Source organism: Ciona robusta, chromosome 11, assembly GCF_009617815.1.
Source record: "Ciona robusta chromosome 11, ASM961781v2".
In the NCBI taxonomy this organism is placed as follows: domain Eukaryota; kingdom Metazoa; phylum Chordata; class Ascidiacea; order Phlebobranchia; family Cionidae; genus Ciona; species Ciona robusta.
The window spans coordinates 1,802,212-1,824,346 of record NC_143245.1 but is presented as its reverse complement, the minus strand read 5'-3'; the positions used below and the strand labels follow the sequence as shown (position 1 = coordinate 1,824,346).

The 22,135-nt window shown below is 35.8% G+C and overlaps 3 protein-coding genes and 1 long non-coding RNA gene across 4 annotated transcripts; 3 read left to right on the top strand and 1 right to left on the bottom strand.

The window, feature by feature from the left end:
- Window positions 1–332: 332 nt before the first annotated feature.
- On the top strand, window positions 333–11,187 carry LOC149727720 (uncharacterized). Its single transcript, XM_089888381.1, has 13 exons — window positions 333–450; window positions 1,428–1,523; window positions 1,957–2,074; window positions 2,320–2,706; window positions 3,042–3,250; window positions 3,351–4,180; window positions 4,412–4,587; window positions 4,713–8,823; window positions 9,301–9,353; window positions 9,412–9,505; window positions 9,810–9,963; window positions 10,172–10,245; window positions 10,431–11,187. Exons 1-13 carry the CDS (start codon window positions 333–335, stop codon window positions 10,569–10,571), a joined length of 6,561 nt encoding a protein of 2,186 aa, XP_089744507.1. The 3' UTR covers window positions 10,572–11,187.
- Window positions 11,188–11,410: 223 nt separating this feature from the next.
- LOC149727718 (small ribosomal subunit protein uS15) lies at window positions 11,411–14,842 on the bottom strand. The gene is made up of 5 exons (XM_089888673.1): window positions 14,732–14,842; window positions 14,345–14,393; window positions 13,887–14,000; window positions 12,308–12,442; window positions 11,411–11,572 (listed from the first exon to the last, which is right to left on the bottom strand). Exons 1-5 carry the CDS (start codon window positions 14,752–14,754, stop codon window positions 11,438–11,440), a joined length of 456 nt encoding a protein of 151 aa, XP_089744799.1. The 5' UTR covers window positions 14,755–14,842; the 3' UTR covers window positions 11,411–11,437.
- Window positions 12,361–14,029, top strand: LOC149727719 (uncharacterized). The gene is made up of 2 exons (XR_016386047.1): window positions 12,361–12,467; window positions 13,852–14,029. It is a non-coding gene; the product is annotated as an uncharacterized LOC149727719 (long non-coding RNA).
- Window positions 14,843–14,949: 107 nt separating the features above from the next.
- LOC149727717 (uncharacterized) lies at window positions 14,950–20,835 on the top strand. The gene is made up of 4 exons (XM_089888628.1): window positions 14,950–15,800; window positions 16,937–17,014; window positions 17,606–19,774; window positions 20,174–20,835. The coding sequence occupies exons 1-4, from the start codon at window positions 15,623–15,625 to the stop codon at window positions 20,551–20,553; spliced, it is 2,805 nt and encodes a 934-aa protein (XP_089744754.1). The 5' UTR covers window positions 14,950–15,622; the 3' UTR covers window positions 20,554–20,835.
- The last annotated feature ends 1,300 nt before the right edge of the window (window positions 20,836–22,135 follow it).

Here is a 22,135-nt window from a genome sequence, read left to right as displayed (position 1 = left end):
AAATACAAGTGTCTAACATAACCAATCAATATCCAAACACTCATGTTTGATGCTCTAATCAAAAACATCCTTACAGTTTCAAAACTTGAACTGTAGTAAACGCAGTTAGTTATTTCACAGCAAAAAATACAGTTAGCAAATTTCACAGCAGATAATGGCGTTGAAAGGTTTCTCAAATAGATTTGATTTAACGTACATATGATTTGTCTTGTAGACAGAGTCGGCAAATAAAATTTTAGAGTCCAATTTTTGAGCCTTGAAACAGAATGAACCTTACTTGACAATCTAGTCAACGAGGACGCATTGTAATAAACACAGTGTAAAGCAAGAATATGAGTAGACATCAACCTGTAGCAGCTACAACCCTCACACAAGATGCGTTACAAAGTTTGATATCGGATGCTGTGACCAATGCTATGTCGCCTGATGGAAAAGCAGACACGGATAAAAGTGCGTTTGTGTTGACATGGAATAATAATTTATCTCATTGAATACGAAACAAATAATAAAGATACGATATACCGAGAAAACAACGGACGAAACGTTAATGTGTATATAGGCCACAATAAAATATATACTATAGTTAAATAGCGGCGCCACTTACGTGTAAAAGCTATTGCACATGGTATATACATAGAGCTAAAAACAGACAGTTTGTTATAGTAGGGTGGGGTACGATGAGACACACTTTCCTTCTTTTTTTCGTTCATTAGTAAACAAATACAGTATTTACAGAAATATATACCCATATCCCTAAGACTTTAAAAAAGCGTTTTAAATTTTATAACACCATTTAGGAAATTGAATATTTGGGTTCTAACGGTATTCCATTTACCCCAGAGTATTATAAATACATATGCGAGGGTTTACACTAACTTGATTTTTTAAGATGGCTATTAATATAACGTAAATAGGTGTTACACGTCTAACCGACAAATGCACTCATAAATATAATTTAACGTTTACAAACAGTATAGCCTAAATACTGTGCGTACCATTTACTGCTCATCGCAAAAAGATACATGCCAAAGCCAAGGTAAAATGCTAAGGCAACAATGAGTATTCACTACTATCCTAAATAATTTATGTCCTATATGCATTTCAGAATCTGACAACACTCCAAGTCTATAGATTCTAAACACAATTAACCACTGCATGCACCATAAAATACATACACAACTTAGCACTGCCCAAAACATCTGATTCAAACCAGAAACAAGCGCGCACGAAGAAAAAGGCACAATCTGCAGACGCGGCGATTAATTATTACAAAGAATGTAAAATACATCAAAACGATCCTATTTCTGGGTATTACTCTTCGTGTTTTAGAGATGTTTCGCTGTACTTTAGCAGATATTCACATTTTGTTTTGTTATTATCAACCCGATAGATTACAAAACGATTTTCATTTTAAACCATTTTTGCAGAGTCGAAACCAGCACTAAAACGACACTCAGCACCTTCTACCAGAAGACCGGTTACTGCGGCTAAGAGCAAAACACCCACTAGTAACTTACCACAAGGTAAATAACGTTTTTGTAATAAATGGGTAACCCTTATTGAATATTTCATAACACAGTGGCTTATTTATACCATGTATGCAACTAGTATATGTATTGTAACGTAAGGAAAGATGGGGCACCTTTAGCACATAATATCTAAATATTCTGATCGTGATTTAAACAATTAACAGCGGTCTATGGAAGTCGTGGAGATACGGTTTTATGATTCTTTGAATGTTCTTCGTTTACTAATAAATGGGACGAGAAAATAGAATTAAAATGTGTCCCATCTTCCCCAACCCTATACTTTATGTAATTTATCGGTTATTGTTATCTTTTATATTCTGTATGACTGGCAACTTATTAGCCAGAGTGGTCGTCTTGCCCTAGGACAGACTAATAATATACTTTGTGTTGTTTAAAAGTTGTTATAAACTGTGTTAACTTTTTTCAGACGTTCCTCCAAAGACCGACCTTCGAGTAAAGGGTAAACATAGAAGTCCAACCCGACGAAGAAAGCAGAAGAAAGCGAGTGAAGATAACACACAAAGGCGAAGTAACAGTTACTCGAGGTAAATATGTGGCAAACATTTTCAGTGAAATGGCGTTGGTTCGTATTCTGAAGTATAAGTATCGTATGCATGTAGAACGTTACATCGCGTTAAACAGTAGAATTTAACATAAAAGGAAAATTAGGAGGTGTATCCTAAATCCATGAGAAACTATATACACACACTGTTAGCTAGAGGTGAAATGTTCCATGTTTTCATTCAGTTTTATTCTACCATTTGTCACTCTGTGAAACCCTAAATAACAGCGTTTCTTCGGCTGTATCGACGGACACTGGTCTGGAAGGACGAACAGACCGAAACAAGAAGAATTACAAACGACCTTCGTTCAAAGACAGGAATAGAAACTTATTAAAGTACAAAAACAGCAAGAACAATCCAGCCAGAGTTTTTCCTTTAAATTCAAACCAAGATTATGCTACACCAAGTTTTCCTCGTCGTAACATCTCTAGCACGTATAACGATGTTAATACAAATCAGAACTTAAATAACCGAAACGCTCCACAAAGTCAACCAAGTAGAGTGCCAAGACAACGATATACATCACGCGTTCCCCCAAAACGAGTCCAAATTCAACTTCCACGAAGCGGAGACTTTCTTAGTTCTCCAAAATCGAAAAATCGATTAAAACGTGAGTATAACTTGATTTTCACCGTTTTAGTTTATGGCAAGCTCATACGTCCTGTAAGAATATAAAAGGGTATACACGACTATATATATAGTAGGGTGGAGGAAGATGGGACGCCTTTTTCCATGTATTTTCTCGACCCATTTGGTAGTAAAGAAAGAACATTCAAAGAATTATAAAACCGTATGCTCCCGACTCCCAAAGACCGCTGTTAATTGTTTAAAACACGATCAGAATGTTTGGATATTATGTGCTAAAGATGTCCCATCTTCCCCCACACGACTACATACCCGACCCAAAATGTGATGCCAATTAAATATTTTTTTCTTGAAAACCGCTTAGTTTCAGTATACTCAAATGCCACGTGACAGACGAAGAACAGTTTTTAAAGGTGCAAGTTACAACAGTTTTTAGTGAAAACCCCTTTTACTTTTTATTTTTTATTCAAGAAACGTCAAAGGCAATACTTCGAACCCATGTCGGAGCTCGAGCATTACTGCTCCCAACCGTTTTTTCTACGATCTTCAGCATAGTTGCTTTTAGCATTGCAGGTAAAATATATATTTTAAAAGCAAACACGCCGTGATCATACCCAGTCGTTAAATGGTAACGGGTCAAAGCTATTTTTGTTACGGTCAGTTTGTATCACAGTAACAGCGTTAGTGACAACGAGGAATCACACGAACGAAAAAGCAGCGCAGTTTGAAGAACTTGTGAGAGCGTTGGATAATTTAAACAGCTCATTCCACCAGAGGCGACAACTTGAAAGATTCATAGCGCACGACGAAGTGCTCAATAATTCCAAAAATGGGCAGGATGTTGCGACAAATACAGACACGCAAAGACACGGAGTAATTGAGGCTTTGAACTTTTATAATGACCTGCGAGACAATTTGACAGGAAATAGTCAGCAGATTGTTGATCTGAAGCTACAACTGTATGAAGAGTTGCTTGAAATTGATGAGAAGATACAAAGTATTGAACATGAATTAAGAGATTCAGCTGTGAGTATGAAGGAAGGAGAATTGGAAGAATTGATTAAACGAAGAATTAGTGAATCCACGGGACAACTCAATGAGATTCTCTTCAGGACTAAATCTTTGCTTGAAATCAAACCTTTTGCAAAGTTGTTTGGGATTAATGCAAGCAGTTTGAACAATACAATGAAGAGTGGAAATAAAAACATCGAGTATATGAGGTTAAAGCTTGGTGTGTTTGGGAACTCTATAAGAACTTCCTCCAATCAAGCCGAGATGATAAAAATGTTGGGGAAGATGCGAGAATGTGAAGAAAAGAATGTAAAACACGAGAATAATCTTCATGAGTTGGAATCTTTGGTGGAAAAAAGGTTATCAATGTTGGCATCAAACTATAGCAACGTGTTGATGGATATAAATGCTCTGCATGATAAGTTTGTGAACTTAACAGATCAAGATACAGAACACGAACAACGGTTGGATTTATTACATATAGAACAGAAGGTAAATGCTGCTGTTACTTAAAATGCGAACTGTTAAAATAATTAGGATGAATGCAATATCCCAGAAATAAAACACGATTAGGCCCTCGTTATTACCAACACATATTCTCTATAAAGTCTATAAAGATAAATTTTATAGCGCATTTAAAAGAAGTTTTGATGCGAACGATATATAGTTAGAACGGTTCTTTTTTTACTAAAAATACAATTTCAGCTTATTTGCCATTTTCAGAACTTACATGAGAACTTGACGTTGCAGCAAATTGAAAATAATAACAAATGGAACAAAACGCAAAAAGAAATATTTTCTATGCAAAGAAATTTCGATAAATGGAGAAAGGAAATGACAGAGAAAGCCGAGAATGATACGTTGCTTGTTGCAGATGGTGTGGACCAAGTTAATGCAAGGTAATATAAAATCATAGATGTTTTTGACAGAAAAAAGTTTTTACACACATTTTTGTACCAAGTAATTTGTTTTAAGTAAACATTAACAACTAGATGTGAATGCATTGCTGTATGTTGTTTTTTAGTGTTCATCAGCTAGGAGAAAACCTAAACAACCAAATTTTGCTTCAAAAAAGAAACACTGATATACTTGTGCAAAACGCATCTGAAACAGCCCACGAACAGTTTACGTATCTTAAACAGATGGTTCAAGCAATTGAAAACAAAACAAATTTACAAGTTAGTTCGACGAATAAAAGGGTTGATGACCTGGTGTTGGAAATTGGGAACAGTTTCGGGAAACAAAAAGAAAAATTCGAGGAGATTCAACGTAAGCTTGATGAAAAACTGCATAATATTAGCGATGTTATTCAGACAGAAGCAAATATAAGTCGAAGCAATTATAATGATGTAAAGCAATGGGCAGAGGGGGGGTTGGACAAACTAAATATGGAAATATTTAACTTGGATAAAAATCAAAGCAAAATGGAAGAGCATTTATTGGTTGTTGAAACATTGGGACAAATAAATGAGAAGAAAATTTTTCAAATGACTCAAGATATGTTAAACTCCTACGTCGAAAGACGGTTGGCAGATGAGAAGTTTGAAGCAGATTTACAACGGTTGAACTCGACTTGTGGTTTATTGCTTACTGCTCATGAAGAACTCAGTTCTTGTGTTTCCAAAATGAACTCGAATTTAACAGAAGACTTACAAAATCTTCGTTTAGCAGATGCAAAGTTGAATATGACTTTACAAGATGTGGGTAGAAAATTTGATACTGAGTTATGGATCTTGGACACAACAACTAAAACACTTGAAACAGAAGCTGTCGCCATACGTGAAAATGTAGCTGCTCTAAACGAAGATTTTAAACAAGCTAATGTTACAGTTCAACAAGAACTGGGGCAATTGTCACAAAGTTTTAATGAAACTGCACTGAAGACAGAAGAGAAATTGAATGAAACTCAAAATAATATAGCTGAAGTTGAGACTCAGTTGAATGGAAAGGTAGATGTATTACGGCAGAACGTTGCGGAAGGTGACGGTCTTGTTCAAGCTACAATGGTTAAATTGAATGAGACATTACGTCAGAAGATTCGCAATCATTCCTTTAGGCATGAAAACGAAATTACTAAACTTGCTCAGTCGGGAAAAGTTATGAAAAAGATCTATGTCAAACAAGCTAAACAAATCCTGAGCATTTTATCGAAGCAAGACAAGTTGGAAAGCGAGGTGATTTCAGAAAAGCTAAACCGAAGTGAAGAAAATGAAGCTAGAAAAATGGAAATGAAAAAGTTAGAAGCTGAAATGGAAAAAGAAATGGTTGTTAGAGAATCATTGCAACAAGTTGGTCGAAGAATCGATAAGAAACATAATGCGACAATTAGTATGGTTGAAGAAATTAGAAGGAATGTATCTTCAATAAATGTGACGTTGATGCTACATAAAATGGACACGAAACTGAAGATTGGACGTTTAAAGGACAGTAATAGATTAAATATGGACGGGATCAATGAGGCTGCAAAAGAAAGAGAAAATATAAGGAGCCTTATAGAGGAATTAGAGAGTAAATCTAAAGATGAAATTAACGGCAAAGCCAATCGTTCTGAGATAAAGCAAGTTATTGAAGATTTAAACAAAACAGCAAGTCATAATGACAGAAATTTCGCTATGCTGGAAAAATTAATAGAAGATATTCTTGAGGATGATATGGAAGAAATCAAGAATTCTTTGCTTAATATAACTGACAATGTGTTTAATTTGGAAAAGGGTCATGGAGGGATGTTGGGCCAACATGCGGATACGTTGAACGCTACGGGAACAACGGTTATGGGTTTGACTAAGCAGATTGTGGAGCTGAAAACATATCAGAAGAAGCAGGACGCAAATGTTGATGCAACTATTTTGGACGTTAGAAGAAACTTGAATCAAACAAATCAAAGTGTGTTGGGAAATGATGCCAGGTTAAATAAAACAATTAAAAATTTCGCTACAAAAGCGGTTCATTTAGTCGAAACAATGAATCAAATGCGGGAGGAATTAGGAAGAAATTTGTCTTCAGTGAGGTTAGAAGTACGATACAACTTTGGGACACTGGATGAGTTGTCTTCAAAAATGATGAATCTTAGTTCATCGGAAGAGTTAAATTCTCTGGCGAGAGAAGTGAATACTCTCAAATCTTCGAAAGAAGTCATGCTGGCAAATTTAAGTAGGATATCTGATGATACGATCGGCTTGAGACGAGAACTTACTACAGCTGAAGTAAGATTAAAAGCCTTATCCGGAATCCAAGAGCTTGTGGGTGCATTGGAGCAAGAAGTGGCAGATCATATATTGGAAGATCGGGATGCTTTGGAGAGATTGGAAGAAGAAAACATAAGAAGACTTCGAACATTGGAGGATAAGATTGTAAACGCAACTAGCAAGGATGTTGGGAGATTAAGTAAAGAAGTTGTAGGTTTAAATAATTGGGTTCAAGAATGCTGGGATTTAGGTGAAAGTGTTAAAGTTGATAGTGCTGAAATGAAAAGTGAATTGGAGATAAATGCAAGTGAACTTGCAAAATTGGAAAAAACTGTAGATAATGTAATTGTGAATATTAGTTCTGTCGAAGAGAAACAACGAGAATTATCAAATGAGGTGACAAAGAATGCATTGAATGAATCTAAACACCAGGATTTAGAAACAATGGTGAAAAGTGTGGCGGAAGATGTCGACACGTTGAAAGTAGATTTGGAAAACTCAACTCGTGGGAACGATCGTCTTTATGAAGAGATGAAACGGTGGTGCAATGAAAAGCAACAAGAATTTAAACGAAATCAAACTGAAACTTTTGAAGCGTATGAAGAGGAAATGGAAAATGATAGAAACAAGTTTGACATCCTGAACGACATTGTTGCAAGATTGGAAGTGAATCTTCAAACCTCAATGGAGGAAAACGAGGGTGTCCAGCAAGAATTGAAGCGATGGTTGAAACAGGAACAACATAAGTTAATTGAAAATGTTACTGAAGGATTGAAAATGTTTAAAGAGATCTCGAAAGAGAACAGGAATAAGCTTAATATTCTACACGAGACAGTTGAAGCTCTAAAAGGGAATCTTGAAAATTCAACCGAAGAAAATGAACAGCTACACAAAGAATTGAAACAGGAGAAGGAAAAACAGGAAATGATGAAAAATGTAACTGAAAGCTTGAAATTGTACAACGAGAATTTAAATGAAAACGTATCCAATCAGCTCAAACTTTTAAATGAAATAGTTAAGGCGTTGAAATTGAGTTTAGAAAACTCAACAAAAGAATATGGGCAGCTGTACAAAGAACTGAAACAGTTGTTGGAAAAGAAAGAACAAGGAATTATGAGAAATGTGACTGATAGTTTTAAGATATTTGAAGAGAATTTGAAAGAAGACAAAGAAAATGAGCTTGAAATATTGTTTGAAAAAGTTAAAGCTTTGAAATTGCACCTGGAAAACTGGAACAAAGAAAGGGAGGAGAATTATCAAGGGTTAAAGCAATGGTGGATACAAGAAGAGGGTCGTATGATGAGGAATATAACTAATGGGTTAGAATCAAATAAGAGGAATTTGGACATGTACGAAACAAGGTTGGATCGTTTGAATGAAACAGTTGTAGTTTTAATGAGCAAATCTAAAACCGGTGCAAGAGATTTAAACTCATCTATTGTTGATGGAATGGAACAGCTTCGTTTATCAATGAATTCTAGTATAAATAGAGTGAAGTTAGAAGTAAACGAAACGGCATCACGAAATAAAGAATTAGCTCAAGTGATTCAAAATGTGACTCTTAAAGTTAATGGCGTGAGCAGTGACGTAACCGATTTAAAAGAAGAATTAAATGTATTACACAATCAAGATTCACAAATTCGAAATGATTCGACAATACTTAACTCTAACTTTCAAAGAGATATAAACGAAAGAATTGGAAATCTCTCTGAAGAAGTGTTTGAAAGCTTAAAGTTAGAGTTTGAACAACTAAACCAAACATGTTCTTTATGTCGTCGAGTCGTGCGAAGAAAAGTTAAAGTAGAAAAACCTGGAACAGCAGAATCTAATCCTGCACCAACTAAAGCAAAAACAAGCAACGAAACTTTGGAAACCTTACGCAAGAAAATACTTAAACTTTCCCGGAAGTTAGACGTGTACAAAGATGGCACGGAAACGAGGCTTGTAAAGGTGAATAAACTATATATATAAGTTTAACAACGTAACGCGTTAACTGGATAATCCTAAATTAGTTCGTAATTGGCTGTTGTACGAGAACACAAAAAAATCGGAGAAACTCTATAGTTTAGATCAGTGCTCTTGAACCTTTTTTGGGTTGGTGAACCCCTAAAGTTGTTGCGACAAACTCATGCACCCCTGATTGTTTTAACGTAAAACTCATGACGTTTCTCGATTACCAGTGATACAAGATATAAAAACTGTAGGAAAGTGGCTAAGTTTGTTAAAAATGTTCAAAACTGAATATTATTGCTGAATTTGTTGAAGTTTGTGATGCACCCTTGTATACCCTTTTGTTCTGGTGTACCCCTGGCATATTTTGGTGCACCCTGCACACCGGTTGAAGAGCACTGGTTTAGATTATTATAAATTACTTATATGCAATAACCCGACATAAAACTGTGTTATAAAATATTTTCTACTTTCAAGCTTGAAACTCATGCTAACAACGAAACTACTTGGAGAAGAAATACAGCAAGCAGGTATATCTTAACGTAGTTAAATTATTATTGTTGTGATGAGATTGTAGATCCGTCATAGGTTGCTCAACTTTGAATTAACTGTGGATAAGTTGGACTCTAAAGATTTACACCACGAGAACCGAACACTAACGATGTTGGATCATGTACAAATAGTGAGTATAATATTATTGTTTAATAAAATAAGGTTTGCTATAAGAATGACATAGCGTCATAAGTGATCTGCGATATAGGTTGGCTTTTTTCCAAAAAAAACTAACGATGTATGGTCTGAATAACGGTGTATGGTCTGTCATAAGTGATTTGCGGCCAAAGTTGGCTTTTTTTCCAAAAAAGATAACGGTGTATGGTCTGAATAACGATGTATGGTCTGAATAACGGTGTATGGTCTGTCATAAGTGATTTGCGGCCAAACAAAAAAGATAACGGTGTATGGTCTGAAAGGGTGTGTGAACGCAGATACAAAACGACATTGAACGGCTAAGGACGGAGTTGGAATCGAAAGACAACTCGGATGATATCGCGCAGATGTCTGACCGCGCTGAGGCGCTAGAGAGCTTTTTATCAATGATTATGATGGAGCTAACAAACACGAAAGAAAACATAAACGAGGGTAAAACAAGTACTTTTATTATTAGAAATGTAGCCTACTTGACCAAAATAAAAACTAGGGTATCCCAACTTTGGTGCGGTATTATGCAAATGTGTGGATCGACGATGCTACCGTTTACTGCTGTCTGTGTGTCCTTGGGCAAGACACTTGTAGCACTCATACCGACACATGAAAAGACTTGTTTATTTTTCATTGTATTTACCTTTAGCGTTGCTGCAAATAGAAGCGGTTAAAAGTGACAGTGGCAACACAGAAGATCCTACGCTGATCAAGTCGGTAAAGGTAATGCTTTGTATTCCTATCAAAATGTATGACGACTATGATGGTGATAAGATCTAACGGACACAAGTTTTTGCTAAGGATCTATATCGTTTTTGACACGCGAGAAAAGCAAGTACCGTTCATTCATTGCAATGATAAATAGATTTATGTTATGTATGATATGTCTAAACCAAGAGATATTTTAGGAGGAACTAGGAAAACTTCGAGCAGAGTTTGACGAAACTAAAGAACTTAAAGACGAAGTTAGAAGAATGAACCAAAGGATGAATGGATTCGAAGACATTGTTGCGTCACAGCAGCAACTCTTGCGTCATCTAAATAAATAATTGTTAAGAAATTTACAATGAAACACATGTACGATGTTACTCACCATAAAGCAGTGGAACATTACTATTTGCAACGGCTCCAGGTCATAACCGTTTATGCAAAGGTAAAGAGGATCAACTTTGAACGACCAGGGAAGAAATCAAAGTAACAATACAAACGTAAAACAACTTTTCAGTGATCTTAACCGGCTTTGGATTTTCCAAACAACTTTTAACGTTGAATGCGAGGAAGGGCTTGTTCACATACAAAGGTATCAATTTCAGCTTAGCAGGAAAGAATATAAAACCTCCTGCTTGCAAGTGAATAATTTCTAAATAAACCTGTACTACCTTTGTGGTGTTGTGTTACATATACAACGCTTTTATGTGTTGTATACAAAATTCAAAATCTTTCTATCCCAATATTATAAAACCAAAGAGATCAAAACCATTTTTTTGTTATAAACTATTAATCTCTTTGTTATACCTTGTTCCGTTACAACCCCCACATTATAACCCACCTTGTTCCGATACAATCTCTCTCTGTTATAAACTATATAAACTAGGTTTTAATCTCTTTGTTACAAACTATCTCACTTCACCCAGTCAAAATAAAACTGAAAATGCTTTGTGTCAAGATTTAATATCAGTTTACGCTACAAGAGCAGAAGCGGTGGCACTCTCGTATTTCCAGTTAGGTGGTAGAACACCTTTGGTCTTGTAGTAACGCCCAAGACGGTGAATACGACTTTCGACGAGAATAAGACGGAATTTGGAGTCTGTTATAAACTATATAAACTAGGTTTTAATCTCTTTGTTACAAACTATCTCACTTCACCCAGTCAAAATAAAACTGAAAATGCTTTGTGTCAAGATTTAATATCAGTTTACGCTACAAGAGCAGAAGCGGTGGCGCTCTCGTATTTCCAGTTAGGTGGTAGAACACCTTTGGTCTTGTAGTAACGCCCAAGACGGTGAATACGACTTTCGACGAGAATAAGACGGAATTTGGAGTCAGTGTCCTGTTTTTTTAGATAACTTATTAGATATTACTTACTAAAACAATATTTCCTATTTTAAATTACCGAGCCATCTTAACAAATTAATCGAAAATAGGAATCCCAAAACACAAGTCAGCAACATTATTATTTAGAAATATTAGGTTTTGTAATATTTTATTGCGTTTCATAAGTCTTTCCAGAATCAGTCAAAATGGTTTCAAAAAGTAATTTTAAAACAAAAGCAGCAGTACCAATAGTAAGAAAAGTAGTCTTCGAGAAAACATTATTTTCGTTATTAAACTATTGTTTTATAAGTTGCAACTATGGTGTATCCAGCAATTTAGTAGCACAGATTCAAGAATGAAAAAGTGGGTTGCAAGCTGGAGTTAATCTTGGCAATCAACAATTAAGGTTGTTATTGATAAACAACATCGCATGAAGTATGCCTGTTATATTAATATGTAGTTCCTATTTGATTGAATAAAGTAAGAAAAATATTAAGAAAACCATTCACTCATTCAAAACTCAAACAATTGAATTGTTAAAACTACTAAGCAATGCACTTATGCGCATGTACAGAACATTAAACCGATTTTCAAACTCTATGAATAATTGAATATGCATCGTAGTGTTTTGTTAGAAGTAAAATAAGAGTTTAAAAATGTTGCTCAACCGACTTAGTTACCCATCTAACAAGTCTTTCTTAGTCCCAATTATATTACAATATAAAAACTCCAAAGACAGATATTAACTCACTTTTCTGTTTCTCTCCAAATGTTTGCGCATGGCAACAGCCTTCTTAATAAGATGGTAAATATCTTCAGGAAGATCTGGGGCAAGTCCCTTTGCTTTGAGAACTCTCAAGATCTGGTTGCCAGTGACAAATCGTACCTGTAAATACATGATTTAGAATAAGGTAAAGCCATAACAAATATTATATACTGTATGCTCATAGGCGCCGATTTTTTTAAATTGCAGAAGAGGCCACGTTTATGATGACGCCATTCGTTTTGCAAATTAGGAAAATACGGTATACGCGAGTTTTTACCACTCGCGCCAAAACACGATTAAGCTATACTTTCCATGGCAGCAGTAACAACAACGGCGACTATTAAAGTTAGCCAAAGCTGCTGCCTATCGTTCATGCGGGTATGAAACTGGCAAAATCACACAATCAAACTCGTTCGTCGTTCTTTGAAGGACGTTGTTCCTACGATACGCACACGAACATTAATGACGCCTCAAGAAACATCAATGCTGTTGATTATTACATAGGTCTTAATTTTGTACAGATCTAGTGTTTGAGGGGTTTTTAAATCATTAAAACTGTTTGTAGATCGTTTTTAAGAGATTCGCAACATAGGCTTTGTCTGTCAATCGTTACTTTCGATGACGTATTAATTTTACGAGCAGCTAAAGTTTGTTCCAAAATATGTAGCAAACACCTATGTCTGCAGATGGCTGTTAAAGTACTTAATTGAATCCAAGGACATCCGCCACGCAAAAAGATTAAACCGTTAAGTTAAAGCTTTAATGTGTTTAATACAGACCAATATATGTGTTATTTGTTTTATTTTAACACAGTCGTTGTATAACCATATTTGCAAAGGCGCTAGCCATATACTCAGCTGTTTTAAGTATAAAACTAACGTATGTTCACTATTCGTCAAAGTTTCAATAAACAGTCTCCACCGTAAACGTAGACTATTCAGTTTGCTTTCTCTTGGATTGCAGATAATGAACGCGTCAAACCGTATTATGACGTCAATAATCGACGCATCAAATAATAACATGACGCAAATAATCAATGTGTGAATCGCTACTATGTCGTAACAAAGCATTATGCGTGGACGCGTGGTTGAGAAAAACATTACGGAAAATGATCGTTGTTACGCCAATCGATGGCGTAATAACTCAGTACGTTTGAATATACAGTTCTTTAGCTATTTGCGGGCTTAAAACGACTAGTTCTTTTTAATTTTAAACGGGTTTTATTAATAAAATGCAGTTATACGCAGCAGGTGCTGCACCGTCTGCATAATATCCAGAGTAGGCCGGCCTCGTCTGCACCATATAAAACGGCGCCCATGTGTATGCTATATGCTACAATAAATGTAACTTACTTAGTTGCTTTATCTACCTCTTGCTGGAAAACAACAGTTGTTATAACATGGGTGTTCGGTTTTATACACCTCATGCCAGCTTACAAGTTAAGCAGTATGTCCATTTATGAGTTGAGTTTCGGGAGTTCCACAGTTTACCACTTACAGTATTTTTACTAAATTTTTTACTTTTTACAGAAATTGTTTGCATGCAACCCAAATGTATCACTTGCCTGAGCAACACCATGAGAATCTCTAAGAATAACTCCGATCTGGGAAGGACGAAGTCCCTTCTTTGCGAGTTTGTAAATTTGTTCTTTTACATCCTCGGAACTAAGCTTTAACCACTGTGAACAATAAACATACATTAAAAATATGATCAATGTAATTTGGTTATTTCATTGAGTGTGATAATTATGCTGAAACCTTTCCTGTATAAACTATACACAGGCAATATGAACCTGTACTTGCTCACGTTTGTGTTTTTTGTTAAGACTTTCAGAAGCTTGTGACAAACTAGTTATTAGTTTTACTGCATGCAAATTTGGACACCAACTTTAAGGTTTCAAGATATAACTCACTAATAAAGGAGGTACACTTTTTTGCGTTAATAGACTTAAGATACATTGAAACTGTTTTAGAAACTTCAAATGATCAACAGATTATAAATAAACATAAATTCTGCACTTACTGTTGGAACACTTCTTCTGTATGGAAGTGCTGACGAAGAAAGACCCTTTCTGGAATCAAAGCACGGCAATTTTAGTTTTTAGGTTATTGTGAAGATTTTTAAACAATTTTTATATTGGAAGTGGGAAAATCATTTACAATGTTTTAGGTAAACAAACATGACTGTATAAATTATCACAATACGTAAACTAACGACAACAAATAAGTCGTTTTACAGACTATATAAAAAAATACAAACAAAAATGCTCACTTTAAAATCGTAAGCTCTGTTCCTTAATTACCGAATCAAAACGATACTAATCGTTAATTTGACACTTGTAATAGTTATACTAACAAATTATACTTCATTTGTTACAAAATTAGGGTTAAATATCGTATATAATCTTACCCAGGTGCGTGCATACGACCCATGTTGCTGGTTGGCGTGAAAAGAATTATGGAAACGAGGTTCAGGAAATCATCAATCCGTAACCCATAGAAATCTAATAAAATAGTTTTTAAACAGGTAACTTAAAGAAGAAAGACGAAATAAAGCTTGTGTTTTGTTCTGTTTTCAACTTTATGCCATACTTAAAACTGATAGGTTGAGTTTTTATTACCAAACATATATAAAAGTGCCAGCAATTTCATACAAACGCGTTTGACCGTAGCAATGTACACGAGAAGACAGAGACATGTAATTAGATCCCGGTAACCTTGTGTTAAACATAGTGTTTTGTGAAGACAAGTAGGGTGTTAATCTTTGGATAACCATTTAGTTTCGCTTAATGCGAATCAGGACGTGAGTTTTAACGTCGTTGAAGCAAGCTGTGCATTGCCCCCTTGGGAATATAGTGACTATAGTGACTGAATGCTATGTGATTACTAAATTATGCTAAAGCTAAATTCGTGCGTTGAATAATTTGAAAGTTGTTTTATGTTAACCTAAAAATAACAGAGAAAAATTGGATCATAGAACGTAGTTCGTGCACCCGCTATATTAGTTAATCGTTAACTTTTGCTTTGTATGTGATGCCATACCATGAGAGTAAAAAAACAGATTGAGTTGCTTGTGGTATTATTATTGGTGTATCAGAGAATGTAGACTGGTATAGAATGACCGGTGTCAATTCAGGCGTTTCGTGATACTGCTGGTAACATGATCCGTTGCTTTGTGTGGGTTGTTGTGTTTCAAACTTATTGCTATATTTAGTTCTAATATTGTAATGAGGCTTGTGTCAGGGAAACGTATTATTAAAGTACAGAAGCAGTACCACAGTGCGTTGTGTAGTACGATATTATGATACCGATTAACTGCTTTAATACTATATGTACATGTTACGTTGTAGGCTACTGTGATTGTTATAAGAACAAAGTTTTCACTAATGGGACAATGGCGCAAGTTCCTGTTGTGTTTCATTCTGATTGTGACGTCATAGACGCTCAACAAATAACCAACCCACCTGCGATTGACGCTGGTAAGTTATCGCATTTGGATTCGAATAGTAAATCGGCCTCAATATTCGAACTTTGTACTGTGTGGTAAGATGGGTACCGTAACCACATAATATCCCAGATTTCCCAATCGTTTTTTTAACAAGTAGCAAACTAACAACGCGAGTCTTAAAGGGGCATACCAACGAAAAATCAAAATTTGTGTATTGATAGATATGCTCAAATGTGATCTAAAGCTACCATCAAAGTTTTAAAATACAAAACAGCTTTTAAAAAAATGAGTTTCAAAACCGCAAATTCGACCGCTGGAGTAAAAAAATCGGCTGTTTCGACAATGCATGGGATTTACCTTTAGAAAAAAAATCACTCAACTTTGATCGTTTATAGTTTCTAAAATACTAAAGAAAATTCAAATTTTATTTCTGATTTGGTATAATGAATTCTTCTTCTTCAAAACGATATAAAAAAACTTGTAAAACATAGACATTATTATGTTTTAATTTTTCGATTGAACATAGCTGCATAATATGCTGACTCGGCACCTTTTTTCTTATTAGTTAATTTTTAGCACTTTTTTATATTAATATGTTCACTATGTCTCAAGGGTACCTACTGTACCATTTTTTTTTATAGAAAAGTCCGTTTTTCGTGTTAAACATTGGGTTTTAAAATATGCTGAGTCAGCATAATCTGGTATGTACCTAGGTTCAATCGAAAAATTATAACATAATAAAGTCCATATTTTACATTTTTTTATATATTCTTGAAGAAAAAGTATTCATTATACCAAATCAAAAATAAAATTTCTATTTTCTTCAGTATTTTAGAAACTAGAAACGATCAAAGTTGAGTGAAATTTTTTTTTATGGGAAATCCCATGCATTGTCGAAACAGCCGAATTTTTTTTACTTCAGCGTTTTTTTTTTCACAAGATTTTTTTAGAAGCCGTATCGTTTTGGCAAACTTTGATGGTACGTTTAGGTTACATTTGAGCATATCTATCCATATACAAATTTTCATTTTTCTTTGGTATGCCCCTTTAAGGATATTGTTATATACTTCTCTAAATATTATTTATTTACGAACGATAAAAGAGAATAAAAACATGGACGATCTTACCCCAACCTACTACATATAACTTATGATTACGACATTTCAGAGAGAATGTCAAGTGACTTGAACATCTCGGGTTCCACGGTCGGTACTGTTGTTTATCAACCAATGACCGTCATAAACCGTAAGTTGTTTACACCGCTATGATTGAATGAATGTAACTTATTTTATCCTCGCGTAGCGGGAAAACGACAGTCGTTATCACACGGATGTTCTGTTTCATGCACCTCGTGCCAGCTTACCAGTTACCACGCATGTAACTTTGTGGGTAAACTAATTTTAGTAGGGTGGGGAAAGATGGAACCCCTATTCACTTTATTTTCTCGTCCCATTTGGTAGGAAACAAAAATTATTTAAAGAGTAATCAAACCATATCTTCACGACTTCCATAGACCGTTGTTAATTGTTTTAAATACGATCAAGATATTTGGATATTATTTGCTAAAGGTGTCCCATCTTACCCGACAGTACTATATAGTTTTTGCTCGCGTATACCATTTTTTTATTTTATACAAAGATCATATGACACATAGTACTTAACAAACTGCATTGCAGAGCTCAAAATTCAATTTTAGAGACAGTTATTTTTTTATCAGTACAAACCGATAAGTAGCTCGCATACCACCTAGACGAAAACCTAAAGTTAAGAATCACTGCTTTAAATGTTAAATATATTTTCATTGGATGATTAACAATTATTTTTCCGTTTTCGCAGAGTTACAGGAACAGCAGTCGAAGTCAGCTAGTTCAATTAAAAGGTATACACAACCAATTACTAACTTTGAGGAAACTAAAAAGTTCTTGGACGTGAAAAGGATCGCTCAATGTCAAAAGAAAGTAATTCTGCATTGCCATGGTTTTCCGGGGACTGGAAAATCTGAAATTGTGCGAAAACTAGCTCAGGAGTTTCCCTATGTTGATACTTTCCCACTCAACGTAAAATGGCATATTGAATGCGATGGCAGGGAACATGATATTAAAGAAAAGCTACAGGAATTGGTCAAAAGCATGCATAAGCATAATCTATTACCAGAAAGCACACCACACCAGAACATTATCGAAGATTTAAACAGAAATAAAGCAGGCTCTCTCGTGGATGCAATATGTGCAACAAAAGTTCCAGTTGTAATTATACTAGAAGATGTAGTTCAATCGAACTCAGCTCTTTATATCGATTTCCTTCGGTCTTTTAATAATGCCGAAGAACAGGACACCCCGTTTCATGTTTATATCACAACAAGAAAGAGAAAAGCAGTTTTGGATGAATGCAGATCGTACACAGGATACAGGAGCGTGTCCATTGAAGGCTTTACGGAAGAAGAAGCGATGAAATACCTCATGAATGGTGGAAGACATACAGAGGAAGATAAAAACGCTGCAAAATTGGTATATGACCGTTTTAGTGGCTCGCCGTTGGGCCTTAAAGCCGCCCGTAGTTTTTGTAAAGAATCGAGGATTTCATACAAAGATTACAAAGAAATTTTACTGGAAGATGAACAAACTGTCCATGCTGGGGAAACAAAGAATTTAGAGGCTGAATACGGCCATAACGTGCAGCATATATTTCAAGCTATTACCATGCCCTTCCGGCCAAAGGAAGACAACGATAAACAAGTTGCTCATACTTGGAAAGTGTTGTCATGCCTATCTCATCTTCATTACAGCAGTATTCCACGTTTTGTGGTGGGAAGGTTTTGTCAGTATTTTCGAGAGGATGAGGTAAAAAATCATCGAACAAGGAACAAGATGCAAAGTGGTCAGATCATCAGTAAATTAGACGATTACTCCATGTGTGTTGTTGGTGAAAACGACGACATTAACTTTCACGAAGTTATTCTGCACGCTTTTAGAGTTAACACGTTGAATGTTATACCAGTGGATATAACGGCAGGGGTGATATCTGGCTTAATAACTAAAGATATGAGAGACAAGGAGGTTTCAGAAGGAATGGTGAAGCTTATACCTCACATTCAGACTTTGCTGGGGCATATTGGCTCACACTATGACTTGGTGCAAGACCCGCTTACTCGGTTGATTATCAGTCATATTTATGAAGTGTTTGGAGCTGTCGGGACGAACCAGACCTATGTCATTTCTCAAGAGTGCAGGTATTGCTTAGGAAAAGCACTAAATATTGTGTACGGGCAGATTTTCGGGGAAGACCTCACGCTTGATCAGTTTATTGATTTATATCAGAGTAGAAAGCCAGTTGCTGATGTTGCGGAGCTCATGGTACGAGCGTGTACAGAAGCAGGTGCCAAGTTAGAAGCTGGGTTTATCGGGAAGTACGAGAGCAAAGTCCTTCTGCTACGCCCTGGCGAAGAGTTAAACTTTCTAGAAGAAAAGTGCAAAAATAAAACGTTGTTCAATAAAATCCGAGAATTCCTAAAAGTTTCTCCAGTTCTAACGACAGAAATTTTGAAAATCCTTCGGGAATGTGGATTGTTCTTACATGAAAAGTTGCACTCGAAAATCTTTTTCGCAGAAAGGTTAACTTCTATTCTTCAAAGCACAAGTCGGGTTATTCTTTATTCAAACAATGAGTCTTCATCTGAGCACCAGAAATATCTTTGGCTTTCCAACCTTGCATATCATATAGCTCTTCGTTGCAGGGAAAAATATGGAGTTCGTCTGCTGTTTGAGCATATATCGGTGGTTGGAGGTAGTGTCCCCATTACCTTGAAATGGTGTCATATTCTTGAGCCATCTGAACAAACCAAGCACCTGATGGACGCAAAGAAGACGCTGGAAGATGCCCTGGACACAAGAGATGTTCATTTTGACTTCTATGAGCATGGGATACTTCGGCAATCGGATGGCATTTACAACCAAATGAACATCAACAGATATCTCATCAGAATATATACAAAACTATGTACCGCAAGTAAGTATTCTCATGCAAAACTTTCCTGGCTGTTTGGTTTCTAACTATCAATATATTCTGTTCATATAACGAGTTACAAAAAATATAGTTCGGGTGGGGAGATGGGACACCTTTTCATTTTATTTTCTCATTCCATTTGGTATTAAATAAAAAACGTTTAAAGATTTATAAACTGTCTTCACGCCTTCCATAGACCGTTGTCAATTGTTTAAAACAGGATCCGAATATTTGGATATTATGGGCTAACGGTGTCCCGTCTTCCCCCATCGTATTATAGGTTATAAGTTTAAAGTATACTCCACACTCAAAATGCCAATCACAGTTTTAAAAAATTAAGCTGTATATTGCTCTGGCTAAACTACTCCGGTAATATATTATCTTTGCATTTTCACATTCCAGATGAGAGCGATGACAGGGTAAAAGAAGAAGGGCGGAAAACATGCTGCATGTTGTATGAAACAGCCTTAGCTAACCTGAAGTGGGTGATTGCTTATCGTTGCTTGACATATTGCGGCAAATTTTTCAGCGCTATCAAGGACCATGATATGGCTGTTACATGTTTCGACAGTTTCTTTGCTTCGGCAAACCAAAGCCACCACACTCTTTGGGGTTGGGCTGTGTATTGCTTTGCGGTTGCTGTACACGCAGCTAACGATATTGAACGAGTAGATAGAGCTGCAAAGATGTGCAAAGATATATTGCAGAACGGAAACAACTTGAATGAGTTCCTCAGACAAAATTTACCGGCTGTTCTAAAGAAACTACAGGAAATGATATAATTTTATGAATCAGTGTAATCCCCTATAGAAAATGTGAAATTGTTTACAATTTTTATTTATTTTTTTAATTTTGCACAATATATTTTGTTTCGTTAATTATGTTCCACCTACGGCGCAGTATGTGGACATATATTTTACACTGGCGCACTTTATATGCCGTAATATTCCTCGGACCTAATTGATGAAAATGAAGTTCAATAAACCAATGGTTTAGAAAATAAAGTGATAAATACCTCGTAATATATAGAGTATAGGATGGGGGAATACGGGATATGTTTAGCACATGTTATTCAAATATCAACAAATACTTTATGCATCATTAAAACGCATCCGGGCATATACGTTATGACTGCATGTCTAGTAGTTTGACGATGTATAAGTTTTTGCTACCATTGTGGGCGTATGTGTCCTTGGGCAAGACACTTAACGACAATTGCTCCAACCCAGTGATCACTAATGGGTTGTCCAAATTATCAGCCATACATAAAAAAAATGAAAAAATTCCCCAAAAAAATAATTACCCACAAAGTAACATACATGGTAACTCGTAAGCTGGCACGAGGTGTTAAACCCGTGTGATAACGACTGTCGTTTTCCGGCCACGCGAGGATAAAGTAAGTTACATTCATTCATTTTATACAAAATCCTATCAAGCATCAATGGTTACTTCGGGAGTTTACAGCAAACTTTTTATCCCATTATTGTTATTGCGTAAACATTAACAATTTGTAACTATGAATGAATGAATGAATGCAACTTACTTTATCCTCGCGTGGCCGGAAAACGACAGTCGTTATCACACAGGTTTAACACTTCGTGCCAGCATACGAGTTACCATATATGTTACTTTGTGGGTGATTATTTTATTCTATTTTTATGTGGCTGATAATTTGGACAACCCATTAGTGACCACTGGGTTGGAGCCATTGCCGCTAAATGTCTTTCCCAAGAACTCATACGCCCACAATGGTAGCAGCGTCGAGCCATGAACCTATTACCTCTGGGTTAGTGACAGGCGCGCTAACCACTATGCCACGGCGCCGGACAACTACAGTCGTAAATGTATAGGGACATCGATGTACCAACATTTCTTTACCTATCTTGCGCAACAGGCTATACGATTACTTTAGACATTACGTCTTTCACCTTCAAGTTTCGCAATATTTTCAAGTGGTGAGGTGTGAAATATGGGAGAAATTCCGCTTTGGCAAAGACACCACCTCAGTGAATTACACCATATGTCTAACTTGTTTATTCCACCCAGCACATTAAACTTACGGAGCTTGAAATGTGCCTAAATAAGTTATCAAGTGTTTGAACGTGGTTTTGTTTGTTTTCATTTGACGAAGGAGAGCAACGACACGCGTGTTGTGGTGTGAAGTTTAAGAAGTTCATGGGAAAGAAACACCTGCTGTACAAAACTATATAACTACAGAACGAATTAAATATCTATTATAAGAATGTCGCTGTATTTTATTGGCCATTATAAGTTAGAGCAACTACCTTTTTCAAGTCCGGGAATAAAATTTTGAAGTTAGACTCTGATGTGTTATGTTGTATGTTATATAACCTATATATGAGT

Coding starts and splice junctions, on each gene's coding strand:
- LOC149727720 (XM_089888381.1), top strand. CDS start 333: ATGAGTAGACATCAACCTGTAGCAGCTACAACCCTCACACAAGATGCG. Junction 3,251..3,350: donor AGTTGCTTTTAGCATTGCAG/GTAAAATATATA, acceptor TTTGTATCACAG/TAACAGCGTTAGTGACAACG. Junction 4,181..4,411: donor TATTACATATAGAACAGAAG/GTAAATGCTGCT, acceptor TGCCATTTTCAG/AACTTACATGAGAACTTGAC.
- LOC149727718 (XM_089888673.1), bottom strand. CDS start 14,754: ATGGGTCGTATGCACGCACCTGG. Junction 14,001..14,344: donor ACAGAAGAAGTGTTCCAACA/GTAAGTGCAGAA, acceptor TATTGTTCACAG/TGGTTAAAGCTTAGTTCCGA. Junction 11,573..12,307: donor ATTTGGAGAGAAACAGAAAA/GTGAGTTAATAT, acceptor CTAAAAAAACAG/GACACTGACTCCAAATTCCG.
- LOC149727717 (XM_089888628.1), top strand. CDS start 15,623: ATGATACCGATTAACTGCTTTAATACTATATGTACATGTTACGTTGTA. Junction 17,015..17,605: donor ACCAATGACCGTCATAAACC/GTAAGTTGTTTA, acceptor CCGTTTTCGCAG/AGTTACAGGAACAGCAGTCG. Junction 19,775..20,173: donor TACAAAACTATGTACCGCAA/GTAAGTATTCTC, acceptor TTCACATTCCAG/ATGAGAGCGATGACAGGGTA.